Source organism: Ylistrum balloti, unplaced genomic scaffold (genome assembly GCF_031769215.1).
Source record: "Ylistrum balloti isolate Yb309-2 unplaced genomic scaffold, AGI_CSIRO_Ybal_v1 Utg371496, whole genome shotgun sequence".
Classification (NCBI taxonomy): Eukaryota; Metazoa; Mollusca; class Bivalvia; order Pectinida; family Pectinidae; genus Ylistrum; species Ylistrum balloti.
Window position 1 is genome coordinate 68,105 of NW_026782773.1, and position 18,283 is coordinate 86,387.

Here is an 18,283-nt window from a genome sequence, read left to right on the forward strand (position 1 = left end):
ATGTTATACAAGACCTAGGAGTCTTGATGTACTGTGTCCATAGAAATCTGTGTTTGTACATATATATATACATATACATTGTTTGTTGTTGTATAATCCGTCCACGGTTTATTGCCAAATAGTGAAATCCATCCTATCACAAGTATTTGTATATTGTATAATTATTGAGCTATTTTCAGGTATATATGAGGATTTATTAAACCTCGAATGGCGACCTTTCTCTCAGCTGTACAGAGTTCATTAATCCATATATTCACCTGAAAACAGGGCAATAATTGTTTTATTGTGTGACAACAATCCACGCTTCTGATTGGTCAAAATTACAGTACAAGTTATTAAATACCTTTTTTCATTTATGAGATGTTCAACAGGATATTGGACCTCGGGTACACAGATTCTGTCTGTTTTGGTGTGGCATTACAATATGTTTAGACCTATAAGAGGAGCTGTGACCAATCAGCTGTAGTAATATGGCATTCATATAATAACTAGTATTATTTGCATATATATTAAATCCATCCATTCATGCAAATCCATTCCTTCATTTGAATATGTCTGTATTCACCAATGAAATCAATTCATTCTTCAAAGTGAATCTTTATCCACTAATGAAATCCCTCCATTCCTGAAAGTGAATGTGTATCCACCAATGAAATCCATTCATTCCTGAAAGTGAATGTTTATCCACCAATGAAATCCCTCCATTCCTCAACGTGAATGTTTATCCACCAATGAAATCCATTCATTCCTGAAAGTGATTGTTTATCCACCAATGAAATCCATCCATTCCTCAACGTGAATGTTTATCCACTAATGAAATAAATCTATTCACTAAGCTTTTTATTTTCAAATGACTTTTTTACTTGATGAAATTCCTTATACATATAAAATAGTCAAGTTTTGTTTGATTAGAATGATATTCTGTCAATAACTGAGATAAAGTTGTGTATGATATGTACATCTACCTGATGTCAATAGATTATTGATTACAAGATTTGGTGTTGCTTCACTTTAAAAACCAAATATATATATAAAAAAATCTTCTATTTAAAGTCTTTTCAAACTTAAATGTATAATACATATAATTTTAGAAGGAAAAGATGAATTCTGTCACATACTTTTGTTTTAACGTGTTGAAATATTCTAAAATATAGTGATTCATGCAAAGAGTCTTGTCATATTAGCTGTAATCATGGTTAAGTGTAATCTGTGAAGAACACCTTTATTCTACAACTTATGTAATACTAGCTAACAGATATATTTATTTATCACCTGAATGTGCAATATATATTGTGGGATTTTCCTGACAGTAAGGATCAGTGGTGCACAGGTTCTCCTAATGTCTTGTTATTTCTCCAGGAAGTGGTTTTGAGATGAATAGGATTTTTTTAAGGAGAGTTGAATAAGTGATTGTCTTGCTGAAAGCTATGTTTGATGTATAATTTGATTTAAATTTACCATATCTCAAAATAAGCTGAACTTTCAATTAATTTGTATAAAGAGAGACAATTTGTATTTAGAGAGTCAATTTGTATTAAGGAGTTAAAAATCAATTCATAATTATTTTTTGCTGCTGACTGGGCAGGGGAGGGAGATGGGTGGAGGGGAACAAGATCCTTGTGGTTGGGGTGGCAGGGGGGCTCAGGTATTATGCAATTCAGGCGCAATTATTAGCCCAAAAATATGTCAATTTCCTACCCTTATTAACCAAGGTTAGAATAATTATTAAATATAGAATCTGGGTTTTTTTTCCATTCGCTGGTACCAGAGGGATACACATCACAAATGGGAGAAGGGTGTGTTGTCAGCCTTGGAACTAAGAAGACAGGTAGAAATAAGGGGCAGGGCTTGGATTGTACCCACCCAGTATGCACAGAAGAATGGTACTGGCAGGCAATTAAGTGCTTAACACAGGCAGTCAGAAGGACACCCCCCACCCCACCTCCCTCCCTCACACTACCTTTAGGATTTAGTCATAAATTGGTCAAAAGCTGTGACCATACTCCAAACCAAGGGAGTTGATTGAAAGGCAATGGTTTAATACTATAATTAGATAGTATATATACTTTGATTCTATCTCTTTGCCTTGATATAGTTATTCCATCCATGGCGATACTCATGCCATTATCTGTTTCTGTTATTACAATTATCAACAAATCCTTTGAACCGTCCTGTAGTAAGCCCACCCCTAGCTTTGATTCAGAGGTATTCTGTTGTCAACCAGACTCATTTCAGGATAAGTACGGTATTACGAAAATATGAATATATGTTGACCACAACATAGATGTACTGAATTTTGTAATCTTTATTACTTTTTTTGAGTAAATATGGTTTTTTAATATTTGATATGTAAAAATTCCAGGTGGCATGGATCAGTTGTTAACATAGCTCATTTTGTTACAATCTGTGTCAGTCTAATCGTTATTCTCGTCCTAATATTTGTTGTAATAGAATTTACTTGTTGTTGGTAATTTATTCTTAATTTCAATTTCAAACTGTGATCTTAAAAAAAGTATTGATATATACTGCTGTTGTTCATTATATTACTTGTTATATGGGAAGATAACAAATTGTTATATATATAATTTTAATCCATTTCTAAAATTTGTTTAAAAAATACAAAGAGATGAGGTGAATTTTACTGCTGCAATGGGTATTAATTTTTCTGACTTTATCAACAAATACAATTTGATGTATATGAAACAGGACTGTGACCTAGGATAAGTGTGGTAGGGACTTAATTTTACTAGAAATCCACAATGAATTATTAATTGCATTATTCATAGCAAGGCTTCTCTGCAAGTATCTGTCTAAATTTCAGTTCAAATTAGGATATTTTCATTGGAATCTTTTATAAAAATCTTTGTCCAGGTTTTTAAAATTATTTTTTAAGTATCATAGCTGTGTGGAATTTGATAGAAATAGTTGATGGTATAGTCAGAATAGCATTAAAATGTAAGTATTTACTGGATTCATTTTAAGAACCTATAATTATATTGACAAGTTTGAGTTCAATAACAGGTACATTTATGATGGTTTCCGGTCTCTATCATTGTATGATATATCAGTTGTTTGTACAGAACCTTTACTACTGCATTATTTGTTGTCTCTCAGATTTGTTGATGTATGAAGATGAAAACCAGACAAGATGTAGTTTCTTTTATAAAAAGAAATCACTGTGTAAAGAATTACCCCATACTGTGTGATTATAGTTTGATGAACATAAAATCATTTCATCATCTATCATGTTTGTAGCCAAATGTTTATGGATTAAACATCATGTGTGGAAAATAAACATGAAAAGTAACTTATGTTTTGCTTTAATGTATGCATACAAACATAGGCAACTGCTCAATGCATTTGAGCAAGATTGCTAAGAGAGGAACACCATTATGGTGAAACTAGTATGGAAATGAAGCAATATTTCTCCAATTAAAAGGAAAAACAAACACAATTTTGTTTACTCTATAACAGTGCCTACCAGGTTTGAAAGCAATCAGTTGAAAAGTGAGGTAGAGGACTGGAACACAACACAAAAAAGCTGAAAGAAACAAGGAATAATTGATTAATCTTCTGAAAATCCTGAACCAAAATGTTATGTAGGGGAAACAGTGACATGTTTTATGATAAAACATGTACCGGTATACCTTGTTCTCATTTTAGAACTGACTTTACCTACTTTGATTCACTAAGATTTACATGGTGGATGCTGCTTACTCTGGTCTTATTTTCTTTGTACTTTTTCAGGAGTCTCCCTGTAAATCTTTCTTATGGTCATATTTCGACCTAGTTTTATTGAAATCGAGTTTGGATTATGATTTTGTTGATATGTTGGTATTTTCTTGTATCATTTATTATGCTCCCCAAAGGGAGAGCAGCATATAGTTGCTGTTTTGTCGGTCAGTCCGTCCATCATAACTTTGTCTGGAACATAACACAAAAATAATGGGAGGTATCAACATAAAACTGAAAAGGTAGATATATCTCAACAAGGAGAAGAGCAGTGCACCAGAACCATCACACTCTTTTGAATAATATAGGAGTTATTGCCCTTCGTTATTTTTCATACTTAAATTTTGTCCGGAGCATTGCACTTAAACTATAAGAGGTATCAACATGAAACTGCATTGATAGATAGTTCTCAACGAGAAGGATGACAGTTCGCAAGAATATTAACTCTCTTATTGCCTTTGTTATTTGTCATACTTAACTTATGTCCCATTCGTCTCTGTCGGCTCTTGTTGAGTCCGAGTTTGGATAATTTTGTTGACATGTTGGTATTTTCTTGTTGTTTACATGTCTTAGTGATGAAACCTACCAAGTGTAAAAGAGAGCGGTTGAAAACTGTGAGATCTCTGGACATGTTTACAACAGACCAATAGACAACGCCATACCATATATGTACTGTAATATGTCCCATTGAAGTGACAATTGTTTTGTCGGTGACTCGCCTCCCACCAATACACTTACGTACAACAAAATACCTGAGAATTATTGATTAAAAAGGTATTGAAACTTATTTACCAGCCGGATTTAATTACTTTTGTTGGCCTAGAATGAAGCACATGAGCCACACCATCACCCGACCACCTCCAGGTGAAATAGAGAAAAACCTCAACGAGATTACTGAATGGATCCGTAACTTCGAATTACACACGGAAGATATTATTGGAAGAAGTCGTAAACAGATCCCATGATGTTTGACTCCTGTAATCGAGAAAGCGTGATATTTATTTGAACAAATTTGGTAGCCCTTTATCCCAGCATGCTACTGACCAAATATTTTCACCCGCTTGGTACCTCGAATATGGAGAAAAGGTCGTTTTTATATTTCAATAGTTTTTATCTTGTGATATTAAAAGTGAGTCTTCCATGCCAACGGTGCATGTTACAAAGTCAATATCACGACATTGCGCCTCTTCTTTGTTCATAATTGTAATTAGGCGCCCAAGGTGTTATTTCTACGGATGGTGCCACACGATCTCCCTCAAATCTACCGACAGCCATTCCTTACCCATTTAATGTTGCCGTAATTTTAGTTAATCATGTTTTATTTGTAAATGTGTAATGTGTTCAGCTTCAGTGTAGAATTATACGTGTGTTACAGAAATATGAAGCTTGCAGCATTAGTAGTCGTTTCTCGGATAATCGAAAGGTTTCATTTTCTTCCGTCTGAAATTACCAGCAGCAGGTATTAGAGTGACCGGCATTGCAACATCTGATATATTCTCTTGACCATATGTTAGGTGACCACACATATCTTAGACTGGACCTGGTTTTGTTGCTGTATTTTAGATTTTGTTTTCAATGACAACTCCATAGGATATATATATATACAATTAACTCGGAAAGACATTTACAGAGCGTGCTATATCATGTTCAAATGGCATTCTCAAAGTATAGAAAAAGACTTAAACTGTCTTTCATTAACTGGTACGTCATCAAATCACCACAACACGTCACATGATCGAGAAAATTAACTATTCAACGAGTTTCATTTGGTTAAAATGTCAATAAAACGCCGCCGCGCTTCTGGTTCAATTTTTGTGTCCTCATTCCTCTGCCGCCCTAATCATTGCATCCCATTTTCTCCAATTGTTTGATATTTTGGATCTCATGCATTGACTCTTTGTCCGAGATAGTCCCATGCATGCTCAATTGGGTTCATGTCTGGTGACACTGCAGGTCACGGGAGCGTCTCTACCGACTTCTTATTGAAGATACTCTTGCACTAGTCGGGATATGTGTGTCTTTTGACATTGTCATCCGTTAGGGAAGGCTGGTCTGCCATTGGATGGAACAACCAAAAGTCGAAGGATATTATCACGGTACTTCTGACCATTTACAGTTCTACCAAGGACATGCAAACCAAGCTTACAGAAGGAGAAACGCATCTCCACCACCAAATGTTGTGCGTAGAATGTGATTCTGATGGTATGCCGACCCTGCCGTCTGTAGGACTAGGGGGACAGCGGCATGTTTGCCATACCAACTTGAGCCATTCTAGGAACTTGCCACCTTTCACGATTGGTCAATTTTCGAGGTGTCATTTACCATGCAGGTGCAAAGGCTACTTTAGGTGTCAAAGTTAAAAAAATGTACAAACTGAAATTCATGGTTCCTGAATCATAATCCATTTGTACATAGACAAATATTAATTTTCCATATTTGGGGGGAGGAGGGGGGATTGTCCTTGTCCACCTCTAACCAACTCAAGGATGATATGTCAAGCAGACAACAACAGGAATAAGTAACATTTACAACGGATAGATAACATCCTTAATAAGACAATTAAAATTTTGTTAAGTTGAAATTATTCTTTATTCTTATCAACTTATCAATATCGAATTTCAGATTTCGTCCTCAGTTTAATTGAAACTATGGTACGTTCATTATATATCACAAATCGGAAATACGGACGCCGAATTAACGAATTATCTACGGGAAGCCAAAACATAATCCAAATAAAATAATTGACGTTATTTACATATTTCACAAGGCACTCCTGCAGGTAACTACTACCAAAGTCTCTAAAAATAGACCGTGAACAGATAGTTGTTGCTGTGTGCAGACACATCCCAGTATCTGCACTCCAGCTCCGAACGATCCATCATGGCGGACGGAATTATTCAGACATATCATGTTTGGATACTGATGTGTGGTTTAATAGGATTGGTGAGCGCCGGGAACATCATGGATCGGTCACGTCTTCACAAATCTTTATTGCATGACGCGTATGACACGACCGTGTTCCCTGGGTCCAGCGACAGTCCACTGGAGGTTTGTAATTTGATTTCGCCATGTCAGAAATTTTAAGTAATATTGTAAGAATAATTTTTAGTTAAACAAGTCAAATATCTAGTTTAATCCTCGACATTTTGTTTCTGATGCCCATTAATTGCTCTATACATGATTAGAGCGCAGGAATTTTACGTGCCCCCCTCCCCCCTCTCATTGCATGATCGTTATATAAAAAGACAAATAGATTTAGGAGGTTATCTTTTCTCTCTGTTAAACATATCAACCAACTCATGTTCCATATATCTCTCTCGACACAACCTCGATCATATTTGGTCCATGAAAGCTATGACTTCTTTAAATACGTAATCCATGACGTCCAATAGTACATTCAATGGGATGCATAGAGCACATAGAGCATGACTATGAGAGCACGTATCATCGGATCGTATGTCATGATGCCTTGCCCTATGACATTTCAGTGTGATGACACTATAAAAGTGTCCCCATTTTACTTTAGACATTAGGAGTTACGAGGGCGTAAACCACTAAGATTTATATATATATTCGGGTAGAGTCAGCCTAGTTGAGCAAGGTTAATCAAGTACCAGACACAATCAAATAATATATATTATATTCAAGAAGATCTAATTTGTTTATATCTCATTTGTGGTTGGATATCGTACTTAAATTCTATGATATATCTAATTAGGTATCACATATTGATTAAATCAGATAACTACTTAATTAGATAATTTACGTAATTCTGTTAAATAAAAGATCAACGTTGCCCTATGAATGAATGGCAACTTGATTTGCCATATTTGGGCGTTTCCTTCCATTGTGTCGGCAAAGAGGAAGGCATTCTCAGTATCTACATATATGTGTTAGTGCGTGAGAGTTCAGCTGTTGCGATGAACGAATTTAAGTGTCGAACGGAAAACATTTTTAGCTACGAGGCGCTCTTGAAAATCTAGTTAACGAAGAACGGCTGTTAATCTGTTGAAACCCCCGACAAAATCTGAGATTTCGTGTTATCATTATTAAGAACGATACGACTGACATTGGTACTGAACTGCATAGCTTTTATCTTTATCTTGGAGGCCCGAACTACAAAATTTCAATATTAGTGTTCTAATATAGCTGAAAACATCTGGTCAACTAGTTAGTAACAAGCGAAAGGATGATTCATGATGTAACAGTATGTGTGTACGGTGAAACTCGTTAGATAGTCTGATATAATTTTTTGATTTACATTTTTATAAGTAACGTTAGCTCTTTCCCCAAACTCAAAACTCCTTGAACCGAAAACGTTTCCCCTGAGATACGGGCGATAGGTTAGACAAGTAAACCCCCCTTTGGAGTTATTGCCGAGTGTGGCGTTTAGAAAACAATAATTGAGAGGAAGAAAAGAGAAAAAAGTCCAAGACTTAGTTGTCTGTTACGATGTGAATACAAATTACTCGGGATTTTTATTTGGTTGTTATCATCAGGTACATATGTTTACTTAAATGATTGAGTTATTTTACTCTGTCAGTTCGTAAAGACAGAAACGATATGAATATCGAGTCAGATACCATTTAGACACCTATTCGACTGACCAGTATCCCGGTTATGTTAAGATCAGCGAGTGCACTTTATGTTTTATTGTCTAAACTGAAAAGATAGCATTTCTAAATGAATTATGTTAGGCATCACGAGCATGTGGTTAGTAGATGTATCACTTGACCACCTTTGGAATTTTTGTCTGATTTTCGGTTGTGATAAGCGAACTACTCTACCACATCGTTAGTTCCCATCGCTGTGTGCTGCCGTTATACATATATAACACTATCGTCAGTAATTGGGAACATATTCTCTGCTTTATGCGCGTTGTTGACTTAACATTGCACGAGGAGCGCTATATATATTAAGTTTGTTACAGATAAAATCACTTAACGCTCGGATGCTGTTGCGTGTACGCCAAATTTTATAAGCTTGGTTAAAATGAACTTGGAAACGTGAATTTATTCTACTCTGTGCATATTCCGGAAATGCCATTGGGCTGATTTTCATATGGCTAAGTACCTGTACAGTGTATAATGGTTTGTTTGAAATATTTCAACACTTATCTACCTTGGGCGATACACATAATATGTAAAGTCTACCTTTCAAACACGTGTAAGGAATAAAGCGTTGGACTGCCTTGTTTTGTCTTTTATGGTTGTTATATATGTCCGAGTTTAGCACAATATGATGTGGTAACCTGCAAACCTCTGGCATTTACAATGACAGTAAATGATATAATAAAACAGTTCAATGTTTATATTTAGATACCCGACCAATGCTGTTGCCTTATGTCTATTTATAACTCGACACAAACTGAAATAAATGATTAATTATCGACAGTTGAATCCGCAAAGTCGAATAGTCATTTCGACGGCAAACTGTCACCTTTGCTGTGACCAAAATATTGGTCACCTGCTGTATGGCATTTATTGTATCATAAAACACAAATCATTCTTGTTAATTTATGTAATGAAATTGCCATGAAAATGTAAATATGACTGTACCTTCAACAGAACAAATGTCAATTTGCACGCTTCGTTATTAACAGTAAATGGCGTCAGAGAAAACGTGATTAATTGTAGCGAGGAGAGAAAGATACTTTATCAAACCAGTTATTGTGACATCAATGATTGGGTCATTTATTGACTCTTTAATATCAATCATGCTTGACCTTATCAATGTTGTGTGACTAGCACTGTCGTATAATAGCGACAACTTCATTTCCTACCTACTCTATTAAATCTGAACGAAGACATCGTAAGACAACTCGTGCCATTTCATCTTGATCGACCATAGTGATTGATATATGCTTATAGTGGTTTTGGAATTGTTGTTCAGTAAATGAACTTTATAGTCAGACATCATATGATAGCAACAACGAGAGATCGGAAAGACGTTTTCTATCCTTTCTCGCTTGGGTGAGATATATTGTCATGATAAACTTTGGGATAAGAAATTGCAAATTAAGATAGGAAATGTTGTTCCCTTATCTAACAATGAGCTTCAATTGTTATAATTACTGTGTGTGATATTCTCAAGTTGTTAAAACAAAACGCAATTTCGAAAGCAGTTGATAATAGTACATAATTGTTTATGTGAAATGCTGTATGTGAGATTCTTTTAGAAAGTAATAAAATAGTAAATGCTGAGCGATTGTGAAGTCGTTTTTCGTTGGTGTAAGACGTTGACCAAGAGCAAAAAACACTTCGTATCAACATAAAGCACTTCACATATGATAAACAACATTTCGCATTTTGCATCTTTCACCATTAATTTTGTATCAAGCATTGCGCCCTGGCCTTCTATAAGATAGCATGTTAATGTTTTATCCTTCAGCGAAAGCATTTATCATCAAGCAAAAAATTCAAAACCGTATTTCGTATCCAGTAAAAACATTGAATTTATATTAAAAAAATTGCATTTGGCGAGTGTTCTTTTATATTAAGTATTGCAAACCGACTTTCCATTGGTAACTAACAGATAATTCGCGATGGCAACCTGTTGAGTCAGAAGCCTAAAATGTTGGTATATTTGGTGATAAATCTTCTTTTCTTTACTTCAAGGTCGCAAAGCCATTATCAAGGTCACACATGTCACTTCTCAGTAATTCGATAACATTTGTTCTGGCTATTTTCAGGTGTTATTGGGACTTACAAAGTCATAACACATTAAATATTATGATGATATTGGAAGTTTTATGTAATACAAAATAAGTAAACATTTTTATAATGTTGTAGTTTTGTATTTGATGAATATTTCACTTCCTAAATTCATATGTTCACTACAGCTTTTTGAAATTTATATTTGTTTTTATATACCCTTAATATATCCTTTTGTAGGTAAGTGTCCAATTCAGGTTGGTAGCCTTTAATGACTTCGACGAAAAGGCGGGTCGTTTTGCAGCTTCCGGATTCCTGATAACGGAATGGAAGGACGAACGAATTATTTGGGACCCCAGTGATTTTGGAAAGATTTCCTCCACCCAGCTGCCTCAGAGCCGCGTGTGGACTCCTAATATCATTGTGTGGAACTCCTACAACAGGGTTCGTCCGCTTGGATATGACACATTACCAGTGTGGTATAACCATTCTGGTGACGCTGTGTGGGAACCAGGGAATCTGTTTGAAACAAGCTGTGACGCGAAGGTTCGAACATTTCCCTTCGATGTCCAGTCATGCACGATTAACATTTTCTCATACGCTTATCTGGAAAACGAGATTAACTTTACAGCTGCAGGTATTGATGATTCGAACTATGAGACGAACGGGTTGTGGGATATAGTCTCTGTCAATATGTTTGAAGTACCAAGTGATATCGGAACCAACGAGAAACTAATGATAGAAATACAGTTTGTCAGACGATCTACCTTCCATGTTATCCATACTCTGGTACCTTTGATCATAATAAGTGTCCTCAATATTCTTGTTTTCATTATTCCAGTAGACAGCAGTTGTAGGATTGACTACGCAGTGACTATGTTGTTGACTCTTTCCGTTTTTCTGACTGGGGTATCGAGCACACTTCCGGAATCGTCACTCCCATATATCTCTTACTTTTCAGTACTGATTCTTATTCAAATTATATCAAGTTCTCTTATACTTGTATGTGCAATAACTAGTTTCTCTTTGGGGTCACACAGCGAAACCTGTCTTCGTCTACTAACGTTTGTTTTGAAACCGTTCATGTCTTTGGTGGCCGTACCTAAACATTCAACTCCAGAAAATTCCAACAAAGGTACTGAAATGGAGTCTCCTGACGGAGACAAAGTTTGTAATGAGAACGTTAAATCATTGGAGGCTCAGATTAGCCTTGTTTCAAGATTGTTCGATTACATATGCATTGTCTTGTTCTCATTGGAAGTGGTCATCGTTAATATGGTTTTCTTCATTCTAACTAACACATAGTCAACTGATAAGGAACAAGACACTATTCTTACATACGATAACTGACATCTGAACGTCGTTGTGTTTCATTTCTTAATTACCCGTTTAGCTGGATCCATTATGTTCCAACATGTATAATTTCATTTATCCATTTATCAGCCGTGTCATTCTGTCTTGAATTGTTGTCGACATTTTGAACCCAACAAGTTAAACCACGTCACCAAATATCTGTAGAAAAGAAATTGTTTTTCAAACGCAATATTTATTATTTAAATGTCAAAAATGAATCATAGCTAATACTAACAATCTTGCAAGTGCCCTTCAGTACAGCACTATTAATAAAAAATAGAAATGACAATGAACAGACTCATGTGTTTCAATTGAATAAGCAGATCAAGTTTAGTTTTCTTCAATAACTTAGGCAGAATACAAATAAAAATACATGGATCGCAGGGAACATACTTGATCAGAAGACTCTCTAAAAAACAAATCGATACTTAAATTGGTCAGTCATTCGCAGGTTGTTAATGAAGCTATAGGGATCACATAATCATTTTATTATTAAGAGTTGCTATTTATATTATTTTTTCATTTCATAAATACAGAAATAGTCACGTGCTCCAGTACATTTTCGAGAGGTCAGAGCATAAATATAAAGTAAAGGTGATATTTTGATTCAGTGCGAGCATAGTGATTCGTTGTATTTCAGCTTTAAAGATACCTGATAATGAGAACGCGAATTATCATTACATATGCTAATTAATAACTAGAGTTAGTGAAAAAATTGCCGATAAAGAAGGCCACTCATCTATAGCTTTGAAATTACAAGATCTACTTGATTTTATTAATTTTTCACCTGCCACTGCTTATTCCAGCCAATATACAGGCAAATGGGTCCTAATGTTTAGCGGTTGAAAATTTCAAAAATCATCATCCATAGAATTTTAAAGTTACAGAGCTTAATTAGTTTATTCGAAATGAGATACAGGTTGGACTGTATGGGAAATCCTAGGAATTGAGAGTATTTTTCTCCAGTGCTCATTGACCAAGATTTCTATGAAGGGCGTCATTGATGAAGATCATCAGATCTTATTTTCCATGTGCATCGTGTCAATTTTATGCTCGTATTTGACCCTCCCATCCTATATATAAATGTACAGCAAATATTTTGTAAACAGGACTATATCTTTGTTGACATTGTCAATGGATTAGAATATTTTCTTCATTTCATGTTACCTCGTGTATAAACACTTAGATATAGTTTCGATTACCTGTCTCCCACCTGTATGTGACGAATGAGAAAAATAGTGAAGAAATGTCCACCAAAAACAATTAGTCAAATGTGATCTGTGTTTAGCAAAATACACGAAACATTCACTTAAATTAGCTTCACCCTACAAACATATCTGAGCAAATTTCGTCTACGAAAATAAAAAAAAATATTACATTCACTGAATAAAGCCTGAAAAGATATAGGCCTTGGCCTCTCAGGTAGAAGACATGAAGAACTATGTAACAGTGTTACAGGCTGTGTTAAAATGGCATCAGTATAAACGAGTTTGTGAAGAACATTCTGTGGCATGCTCTTGAAACAATTTGTAGTAATGACTCGGGTGATTGATTTCTCGTTACTAAAATCCCGTTAAGCCTTGTGGATAGTCTATGATAGACTTTTAACGACGTTGTTGGCTAAATGGATACTTGATCAGAAACCATACGTCCAATAGGAAATTTCAGTCCTAAACTTATAGATGCCACTGCGTTCAAAGCGAGTTGTATGAAGTTTTACGCTTATCACAACAACAGAAAACTCTTGCGGCCAGACAAAGCACCAGATAGTAAATAGGCACTGAACAGACAAAAAGCAATGCTATTGAGTTATTTTTATTTTGGTAATTTATTAGAATTATTATCTAGTGTTTGGTTATTGTAAAATGGAGATTTATATTCTTCCCAACTTACCATGATGTAACACGTTTATGGCATTATATTTCTGTGTCAAAAACGAAACAATAAACTAACTTTGAAAAATTCCTTTCAACATAGTTATTTATTCAAGAAGTAGGTCATTTCACCATACAGAGACGTATTCTCCTGGAAATTACATCACACATAACAAAGATGTATACAATACTTTCATCAAATTTTACATTCATATCGTTACAAAGAAGAGAGACGGGAAACAGGACTGGGAATTTCAGTAAAGCCAGGAAAACAGAGAAGACAGTGGCATGTATTTAGGTAATATTGTCACAATTAGCAGTAAACCTATTATTGATTCTGATAAAAGTCCTATAGTGGCTAGGAACGGATATCAGAAACGAAATGCGTTCGAACGATTTGTTTTTCTTTTGCGAGGGAAAGCAGTATTACGTTGACGTAAAATCAGAAAGACAAGAACATAATGCAGGTATACAAGGCTTTGAAAGGTCTAGTATATAATGTTTCCTCCAAACCCAATGATAATGTTTCGTTCGAACGCAAGAAACCTTTTTTTTAAAAGTCCGATTCCAGCCGAGGTAAAACCAGAACGGAATGTTTCGTTAGAACGCAAGAAAGCTTTTTTTTAAAGTCCAGTTCCAGCCAAGGTAAAACCAGAACGGAATGAAAAGTCATTTTACTTAGAACATTAATTGTGATATTACAAGTTCATGCTTACTAATTTTTTCACATTTATTACAATATTCAGACGCTGGGTTATTGATGATATTAACTCGGAACAAATCATAATTCATCTTACTATATACAACCTTAAATATTAATTCTAATATTTATTATTTCCCATTTCAAACTTAGTATCAATTGCGTTACAAATCAAAATTAAGTTGAAGTTTCGATCCAAACTGTTGTTAAACTAGACCATTACCAACCGAATGGGAAATAAAACAAAAACAAAAAAAGAGAAGGATATATTTTCAGTTTTGAAGTTATGTCTCTTTCCATTCTAAAGCATTATTGTTGTATCGGTATGCCGTGTCTGTCACGATGCTTTAATCGCCCTTATACAATAGTAGTGACATATTTGCTGTGCTGTGACTGTTACAGAAATACTTTGTTACAGGCAAATGAAACATTCGCTTTCTGTTTACCAACTTAATTAATTGTAGCCTACGTCAAAAGATGTAATCACTCTGATGTTCATGACATTCATCAATAAAAAAGTACATTATATCATTATATTTGTCAGTTATCGGATACCCGAAGGTACCGACAGAATATAGTACTGCTATAGATAGTAACACATTATCTGTAATATCAATGATACCTCGCCACATTATGTATGTCTATATGTAGCACACGTCATGACGTTTACACGAATGCAATTTAAAGCGGGAAAAATAAATACATGTCCAGTGATATAATTTTAGTCACGGTTCGTCATGGAAGTTATTGTGAAAAATGGGTTCCAAATGGGTTCTTTTTTGCGGCAATCTAATTAAGAACTAACTACTTTAAACTCAATTAAACAAATTAACGATTTAAACTCAAATATGGCACACTAATTCTTGTTTCTTCCATTTACCTATGATTTTACCTGTGTAACACGTTTCCTGAGATATTATACTAGATATTGTGGATGAGATTTTAAATCATCTCTTTTAAATGATTAAAATGGCACAATATAGAGTCATTTAACAAATTGCCTGTTATGAAATACATGCAACATTGCATTCAATATTACGATATTTCATAAAATTTACTTTGTTGACATGAAAAACATAGATATTACATTTCATATTACATATATATTGATTACATTTCATAATACACATAACCAGTGTTAACATGAAATGCAAACGACAATATCATTTTCCTTGATATAACACACTTACATTTATTGACATGAACAAATACACAGTACATATGACATTACAGTTGCTGATATGTGCCATTGACATTGTTATGCCCGCCAAACTGACATTATAATTGTCACGTGATAAGCGTTATTTGTGGTATCACACTACAAGAAAATACCATCATGTCAATCATGGTAGTTTATATTGTGTAATTACCATGCAATGTACATATACACGTATAACTTCTTTCTTCTTTCAAATAGAGAGTTATTTTATTAATAGCAATGTAAGGGTGTGTTTTCTTACTCACTGTCATCTGATGAGATGTTCTTCCAGCTGTTGATCATCTACCTCGACATATCATCATCCTTCAGTTTTATATTCATTTTACTAACCTATGTAAGATAATGGTTAGGAGTATGCTGTTTCACCCTTTAGTATCACCATAGAAATAGTGACGAAATCTAGAACACCGATCATCAAAATGAAGACGATGAAAGAAAATGTGTCGAAGGTTGAACCGACTTCCTTCCAAGTGATTTTGGGTTCGTCTTCTTTTTTACTGGAATCCTCGTTCTCGTCTTGATGGTTATATTTTACTTCGCGTTCCCTGTCCCCGTCTGACGAAGTTGTTATCCAGTTTGGTTTCTCAAGCTCTTGGACTTTTGTGATGTCAGTTGTATTTGAAGGGATGAACCCAACCTTTTCTCGTCGTTTACTTAGCATCATTTTCGTCCAGAATTTAGCCAAGGTAGATATTTCATCCGCGTCGGATTTGTGATAAATTTGAACACTCTTAACCGTGAAAACCATCACCAGCATACTTATGAATACATGGATGGATACCATATAGCACATAATAGAGATCTGGGGCAGAGAAGACTGAGGAAGGTAGCTGCCTACCACTGTCATAGCAACTGATATGGTCAGCAACATGGTGGTCGCAAAGTCAATTCTGTTTCCTTCTTCTACCGGAATGAAAAAGACTGCGAGATTCACAAGACTCATTAACACAACCGGTAATATGATTAACAATACAAAGATAAACCCACGTCTTCTAAACGTGACAGAGACATGTACCATCAGCTCATTCTGTACACTAGTAACATACATACTCGTACTCAATACTTCCCACATGGTGTTCAATGTCGATTCGCCCATTGAAGAATGTGTATCATTGATAATTATGTTGAGTTCATCCGTATTGTAGCCATAAGGATTAAAGTCAAGCGTACAACGCTGAATGTCAAAAGGAAAGTATGTGACATCAGCATTACATGACGTTTCAAATACCTGTCCAGGGTTCCAAATCGCCAGACCGTCGGAATATACTCTCACTGGTGCATCACGAAACCCAATCTTGGTCAAAGAAGAGTAAGAATTCCATAAGACAAATCCAGGGGTCCATACTTCATCCTGTGGCAACTGGAGCGACAAGATCTCGCCATGATCTGGAGGAAACCACCTGAGTCGTTCATCAGACCATGATGAGGTAAGGAAGCCAGACACAGAGAAACGACTCATTTGCACGTCGAATTCTTTCAGTGACATCAAGGTGAAATAAACAGAAACCTGCAAAAATGTAATTTTGAAATATGGTAACGAATTAGATAATTAGTTGATTTATGTGGAAGTTTCATTGTGACTACTAAGAAGTACAAGAAGATTCAGACCAAGCGTTCCGGAAGTGGAAGCGTCTTCTGCTTCCCCGACGATACCCGCCATGTATACCGTAATCTTATTTGAGAACGTGACATGACTCATTTTGAATTAACTAAGATCTACAGTAGGTGTCGTCGATGAAGCCTTTCACTCGAGTAGCGTACTGTAAACGTTTGTATTATTCAGGAAATGTCTCTTTCCTTTCTTCAGTGGACATTCGTCTGCAGATAAGATGAGGTGTTATCACAGCATTGAAGTAATTCGGAAAATGCAAAGAGATGTGTATACATTGTACCTACATACAAAGAATAAAAGTATCACAAATCACGCGGATGAAATAACATGCTCTAACGAATAAGTAATCCAGGTATTCTACTAAGTTCAACCGACTTACCAGAATCTGTCCATCGCCTGGCCCATCGGGACGTACTCTATCATTGTAGCCGTGTAGGAGACTGTCATGGAGAATGCTTCTGTGTGTTGAGTTCGAAGCATCACAACGAATAGTAACAATAAGGAAAATAGTAAGACACGATGAAAGCATTTCCCATAAAATACTCGATATCATCTTCATATGTTAGAAAAAAGTGTCCTTATGAAATGATTCTATGAAACGATCTCCTGGAGTAAAGATAGGACACTGAATACACCGTAACTGATTTCACAGTAGTTAGTACACGACAAATTCTCCTGTGACACCAAATATAGCTAAAGGCTGTCAGTAAATGGCATGACGTTATGCTACACAGGTGGCTTGGGCTACATTGATGAAGATACTAAACCTATCTGTATACATCGACCTACTGCAAAGTCCATAGCGAGTATTGGCTGAAAATATTGGCTAATTGTATTGTTATTATCGTTTCCATATCACTGTACAAATTTTGACCATTAGTGATCACGCATAAAATCAATTTTAACTACCTAGAAATACAGTTGTTATTCATTTATCAAGTTAAAGGGATGTGACATACGATTGTAAGGTCGTTAAGCGGACTGTGTCTGGAGAAGTAAAAGACATCCGATTAAAATCAAACAAATAATATCGACATGTCAAGGTATATACAATCTTGATTCAAACTCAAAAGCGATAGAATGCGGCCTTAGAAATATTCATTGAAAATGACCAGGCGTTCAGGAAAACTGAGCCACCAT

General features: G+C 35.3%; 2 protein-coding genes across 2 annotated transcripts; one reads left to right on the top strand and one right to left on the bottom strand.

Moving 5' to 3' along the window:
* The first annotated feature begins 6,612 nt into the window (after positions 1 to 6,612).
* LOC132562731 (acetylcholine receptor subunit beta-type unc-29-like) lies at positions 6,613 to 11,690 on the top strand. Its single transcript, XM_060227488.1, has 2 exons — positions 6,613 to 6,780; positions 10,626 to 11,690. Exons 1-2 carry the CDS (start codon positions 6,613 to 6,615, stop codon positions 11,688 to 11,690), a joined length of 1,233 nt encoding a protein of 410 aa, XP_060083471.1.
* Positions 11,691 to 15,877: 4,187 nt separating this feature from the next.
* On the bottom strand, positions 15,878 to 17,672 carry LOC132562732 (neuronal acetylcholine receptor subunit alpha-5-like). The gene is made up of 2 exons (XM_060227489.1): positions 17,523 to 17,672; positions 15,878 to 17,038 (listed from the first exon to the last, which is right to left on the bottom strand). The coding sequence occupies exons 1-2, from the start codon at positions 17,670 to 17,672 to the stop codon at positions 15,878 to 15,880; spliced, it is 1,311 nt and encodes a 436-aa protein (XP_060083472.1).
* Between the last annotated feature and the right edge of the window lie 611 nt (positions 17,673 to 18,283).

Coding starts and splice junctions, on each gene's coding strand:
- LOC132562731 (XM_060227488.1), top strand. CDS start 6,613: ATGGCGGACGGAATTATTCAGACATATCATGTTTGGATACTGATGTGT. Junction 6,781..10,625: donor CCAGCGACAGTCCACTGGAG/GTTTGTAATTTG, acceptor ATCCTTTTGTAG/GTAAGTGTCCAATTCAGGTT.
- LOC132562732 (XM_060227489.1), bottom strand. CDS start 17,672: ATGCTTTCATCGTGTCTTACTATTTTCCTTATTGTTACTATTCGTTGT. Junction 17,039..17,522: donor CAGGCGATGGACAGATTCTG/GTAAGTCGGTTG, acceptor ACATTTTTGCAG/GTTTCTGTTTATTTCACCTT.